At 35.1% G+C, this 5,697-nt stretch overlaps 1 protein-coding gene across 1 annotated transcript in view; it reads left to right on the top strand.

The window, feature by feature from the left end:
- The window catches only part of tmem65 (transmembrane protein 65), a 39,228-nt gene that overhangs the window by 23,889 nt on the left and 9,642 nt on the right, over positions 1 to 5,697 (top strand). Inside the window, exons 2-4 of the mRNA XM_015375001.1 lie at positions 815 to 859; positions 2,598 to 2,665; positions 2,790 to 2,844. Of these exons, the coding sequence (XP_015230487.1) occupies positions 815 to 859; positions 2,598 to 2,665; positions 2,790 to 2,844 (168 nt within the window). The remainder of the gene's footprint in view (positions 1 to 814; positions 860 to 2,597; positions 2,666 to 2,789; positions 2,845 to 5,697) is intronic.

Genomic DNA, 5,697 nt, shown 5'->3' with positions numbered 1-5,697 from the left:
AGTTTGTAACAGAACAATGAAATGAGATGAGATTTTGAAAGTAAAATAGATCGATACCGCGTTTTTAAAAATCAATTCTATATCAGCATATGAAAATATATTTGAGTATATTATTTTTCAAAGTGTCAGAAATGGATAACAAAACTGCTATTTTCAATGACTACTTATTTTTGTCCAGCTTTAACATCAGTATCGATATCGGTTATCGGCTACATGAGTTTTAAAATATCGGCATATCGGATATCGGCCAAAATCCCAATATCGTGCATCCCTAATAAAAATATATGAAAAATATTTTGATTTCTTTCATGCTTATCTCTAAATGCTTTTGTCAAAAGTAACAAACCCATTAGCGAAAGATGTAGCCATGTTATCTCTTATCCATACTAGCTTTTTTTCTGCTCCATGAACCTTTTAACCATCTCTCTGTTCTCTGTTTTAATGCCACCAAATGCTTTATTTTTGTTTAAGTGAACAAATAAATAGTACTATTAGGGTTTAATTTTAATTTTTTAAGCCACATCACCATGGAGACCATGTGTTATTTTTAGATCAAATTTAGCTAACTCCTGATCCGAAGCCAAACCTCCTAAAAGCTCCTTTCTCAGCTTTATAGTGACTCTAATAGACACAGAAGCAGCAAGTTCTGCTGAGACGTTTTGCCAGAAGTCAGAGCGAAGCATCGTCAGAGGATGGAAAATGCCAAACAAAAGTGGACCGTGATGTGCAAACTGTCTGTGTTGCTGCAAACTCCGACCCCGGTGGTTAATAAGAGAACTTCTGATGTTTTGATGTTTCCCTTTCTTCTCCTCAGAGACTCTGGAGCCATCAGCGCCGACTGGAGCCCAGATCAGATATGGTGAGAGATAAAATGTGCTGCACACACACACACACACACACACACACACACACTGAGGCAGTTAAGTGTTGGTATCTAACAAAAACAGTCCAGATTGACATTCATTCACTGGTGTTTCTTTGATCTCCACAGTTCACCATGAATGATTTTTTTATTGCCTGTTAGTTTCATAAACTAATAACTGTTTACTGTGCTCTTCCAGCAAAGGGAAGCTGAATAACATGTAATTATAGATATCTTAGCATTAATAATTTTTTTTTTTTTACCTCTGAATAAGAATAAAATGACCTTGATTTAAAAGATTTTATATTTACATTCATGTACGATTTATTTCACTGCACTTAATTATATGAGTGAATGTGCATTCAAAGAAATCAGACGAATCGTTTAGCATCATCTTAAAGTAAACTACTGTGAGAATACTACCAAAGAACACGCGAGAGTACTGAAATGTGTTCACTAAATTACACAGTAAAAACCTTTTTACAGCAGCGGAAAATAAAATAAAGACATAATAAGGGGGAAAAAAAAGAGGCAGATTTATTTTCTTGGTGAATACATTACTAGTGTGAAAGAGACTGACTCCAGAAAAAAAAAGTAATAACATTCATATAACTAATGGTGAAGGGATGTTTGCATTGGTGTCGAAGTGCTGAATGTTGCTTGTAGTAGCAGAACCTGCTGGATTCAGATCAAGCAGATAATATGATAAACTGTCCACATAGAGCTGGAACGTTTTCACAGATGTTACCTATATGTACTCGGCTTATATATCTGAAGGTTTTAATGCTGATCTATTTCTATTATTTACAGCATCTCTGATATAAATGTCTGTTGATAAGGGGGAAAAAGATGATGTACATTTTTTTCAATTGAGAATTAAATTGAATTTCTTTAGCCTTTATTTTCCAAAGATTTGATTTTAGGTTCCAGACTTTTTTTTAGGCCTTTAGAGTTTTATAACATTTGGAAAATTCTGACCACTTAACAGGTTAATTGACTCACATGGTCCCATACCTCCCTTACTATTATTTTTAGTAAAGGGCATACAATGTACGCCTGTATGCATTGCTAGCTAAACGCCTGGTTCTTAATTACTTTTACTGGTCCAGATTGGATTTTTCCAGAGATCAGATTGTTAAGAAATAACTCTTAAATATTTGCATTTTTTTAAATCTCTAATTTCTTGATCGGGGTCAGGCTTTTATTAGTCCGTACACCAGGCAATAAATGATCCATTTTGTCTTTAAATAAAAAAGTTTGATGTTTTTTTTGTACTGTTTCAGTTCGACAGGTTGTGAATGTCTCAGTTCCATGTAAATTTCCATGATGTAAATTTCTTCAATTTAGAATTAAATTGAATTTCTTTAGCCTTGATTTGATTTTAGGTTCCAAACTTTTTTTTAGGCCTTTAGAGTTTTATAACATTTGACAAATTCTGACGTCTTAAAAGACTAATTGACTCACATGGTCCCATTTCCATGCAAAAGTCGGAGTTTGTAGCAGCAGCCAACTTCCTTTCACTGCTTGTCCAATTTTTCAGGAACAGACCTGAACCTGAGGATCAAAGGAAGCATGATTTGGAAATATTAGCTCAAAAACCTGACCTCCGAACTTCTTTTTTTTTTTTTTTTTTTTAGAGATGGTTGTAATTAGGGTTTTTGGAGTTAAAATCACATTTTTTATGTTGTAATTATTAATATTGTTTGTTCTTTTTCCCCATTTATTTTTGCTTCAGTTTTATTCCACAACGCCGTCCCCTTTATTGGATTTGGTTTCCTGGATAATGCCATCATGATTGCAGCAGTAAGTAAAGTTAAATCAGATGCCTTCAGGAGTAAAAACGTCTCCCATGTATGTTTTATCATGTTTACTCACGATAACAGCGAGTCAGGAAGAATATTTGACCTGATTCCTTTTGGTTTTACAGGGAACACAGATTGAACTCTCCATCGGAGTCACTCTGGGGATCTCCACCATGGCTGGTAAGAACAGATCAAACAGCGAAATCCCATTACTATTTAAAATGACTTCTTATCTTGTCGGCTGGGACCTGTTGTCTTTCCATAATTAATCATTAGAGACAGTTGAGAATAGATGATTATAAAAGTCATTTAGCTTTGCAAACATTGTCTTCATCTTTTTGACACCAGATAATTTGATTTTTTTCTTTCATGTCCCACCAGTTAAAGGAGTTTAAACTTTCTGATATCATGATTTTAGAGTTGATTCTCTGTAGTTCTGTAGCTTTTGAATTGTTAGTAGCAGAGTTCCCTACCTGGAAATAAACAACAAGATAAATCAATATTAAATCCATAGATATTGCTGATGTTACTATAAATCAAAGTAAATCCTAAATGTTTAAGTTCAGTCTAAGGAGCCTCAGTCAGAAGGAGGAGGAGTTGGTAGGGTGTCATGGCAAAAATTTCACATTCCTTCTGCTGTAATGGATCATGACCTTTGGCCTTAAGATAACTGTTCATGTCCACAAAACAGAATAAATTTCCTTTGGTTTAGACTTAGACAACATTTATTGTCATTTTGTATACAAAATGAAATTTCGTTTTGTACAGCTCTCAAATTGATCTAATGTAAACACTGGGTGAAAAAACATGGTGCAAAAAAAGCACATTGATATAGTCAGTTTGATGCAGAGTCTGACATGATTTAGAGTTTTTTCAACATTCACCCGTCTGATGCTGGTGGGGAATATTTCTATTTAATATAAATGAACTGCACTTCACATAGAAACAAGAACAACTTTAGGTGGAATGCAGATTATTTTAGATGATCCACATAAATCCAGGTGAATTTTATGTTTTATTTACTTTTTGTTGGTGCATTTTGCAGTTTTATTATGTTTGTGTTTCGTGTACTTACTCATAAAACTGGAAAATAGTCAAGGAGCAGATATTTTATTCTGAATTATTTATTTGATATTATACAGCTTTATTTAAACTTCAAACTGAAATGATTTAGCTTGACTATTATTTGGTTTGGTGTCGGGTTCATAAAATGTAGGTTTTTGCAAAAGAAGAACTGAAATACACAATTATGGATACGATTCCTGCAGGAAGGAGAGACAGTTGAACCCCAGACTCAAACACACTGTCTCCCACTGGACCTCCTCTGCAGAGTGTTTATTAACAGAACATGACGCATGGTTACAAACAGAGTATTGTTCTGACAGAACAATTGATCAGTTCATGAAGACAGAATGCTCCATCAGAATAACAAGGCAGGATGGTCTCCTGACTGAATCATGACACAGGAGTGAAGCATCCCCTTGCACAAATGTTTTATAAGCACACATTAATTTTATAATCATCACTGAATAAACTTAACATTTGGAAACACTGTTTATCACCTTGTAAGAGTAAATAAAGATAATATATTTGAAAATGGGGGAAAAGAACCTTACGTTGTGCTCATGATTATTATGTTTTTCAACTTTAATTGCAAAATAAATTTTAACAGTTTCTACAGTTGACATTCCCAGAGCTTGGTTCATCATATGACCAATAGATTGATGTAACACATCAGTAAATTTAAACAAACTTGATAATTATTCATGGTAGATTGTTCTCCTTTGGTTTGGATGGATTCTATGAGAGATAAACATTAAAATGCTAATTTATGAGCTAGGTTATGAACAGTTTCAAGGCAATTTAATATATATTAATTGTTTTCTGTTACACAGTTTTAACAGTAATAAAGGATATAATCCTTCTCAAGAAATCCATTATATTTTTGTGTATGAAGCTGCTGATTCTTTAAAGAGTTTTGTTGTGTTTCAGCTTGCATAATGTTACTTAACAAATGAAGAGTTTATGAAAAGCTTCCCATCCTGCCGACTGTCTCTTATCTCCAAATTCAACTTTTCAAAATCCAACCAGAGGGCCCCACTTAGAAACAGCAGGAAACCAGCAAATCTGCTGTCAATACAAAAGAAGAGGCTCTTACAAACTGGAAAATACAAAAAAAGTTGATCAACGTTCCAACTTTATTTGCCTTTAGGTCCGATTTTATTCATCTTGCAGCATGTTAATGGCAATTTTCCAATTCTAGTTTATTCTCGGCTGAACTTTCCTGCATGCAGTCAGATGGCCTCCCCCCCAGACTGATGAAGGGACAACAATATCAGATATTAAATGACCTAAAAACCCTGCAGTTGCTGCTTTTATCTATGCTGGAGTTTCACAAGCAAATTTCATGTCCAAATCCTGATCCTCCTTTTTCCATCCCTGTTTTCAGAGAATTTTTAGATCATAGCACTCGTATAAATTTGTCTTGAAATGTCCTTTTTTCCCCTGATGTTGTTCCATTTTATTGCTACACAGAGGACTGTCATCACAGCACCTATTCTGGGTCTTAGTTTGGGATTTTATTGCGCTGTGAAAACCATAAAGGCGCTGGAGCTTGCCTTCTCCCTCTCTTCACTGCTAGATTATCCCGTTTCCATGGTTACTTGGCTCTCAATACCTCTGCAAAGTGCAAATCAGAGCCTGAAGACAGATCAATTGCTCATCTTTTTTGCCTCCATCCATGCAGGATCTGCTTTTCTATTTGTTTTTTCATCGTCCAGTCGGTTGAGCGATCCAATTTATTTTCTTATTTTATATCAAAGACGCATTTCCCGGTTTCACCGTGTCAGTGACTCCGGCTTCTTCACCCTCTCTCTGCTGTGTCCGTAATGCCAGTGAAATGAGGTGAGACAGGAGTGGCGTCTCACTTCATCACTGTCAGGAAGTTTCTTTGTTTGGAGGAAGTTCACACTAAAACCTTCCATCTGGACAATTAAATCCTTCAGGAATATCACCACCTCCAACTGTCAGCAG

This window comes from Cyprinodon variegatus, unplaced genomic scaffold, assembly GCF_000732505.1.
Source record: "Cyprinodon variegatus isolate N-32 unplaced genomic scaffold, C_variegatus-1.0 Scaffold112, whole genome shotgun sequence".
Classification (NCBI taxonomy): domain Eukaryota; kingdom Metazoa; phylum Chordata; class Actinopteri; order Cyprinodontiformes; family Cyprinodontidae; genus Cyprinodon; species Cyprinodon variegatus.
The sequence above is the reverse complement of the archived record's forward strand: the minus strand, read 5'-3'. Positions and strand labels throughout refer to the sequence as shown.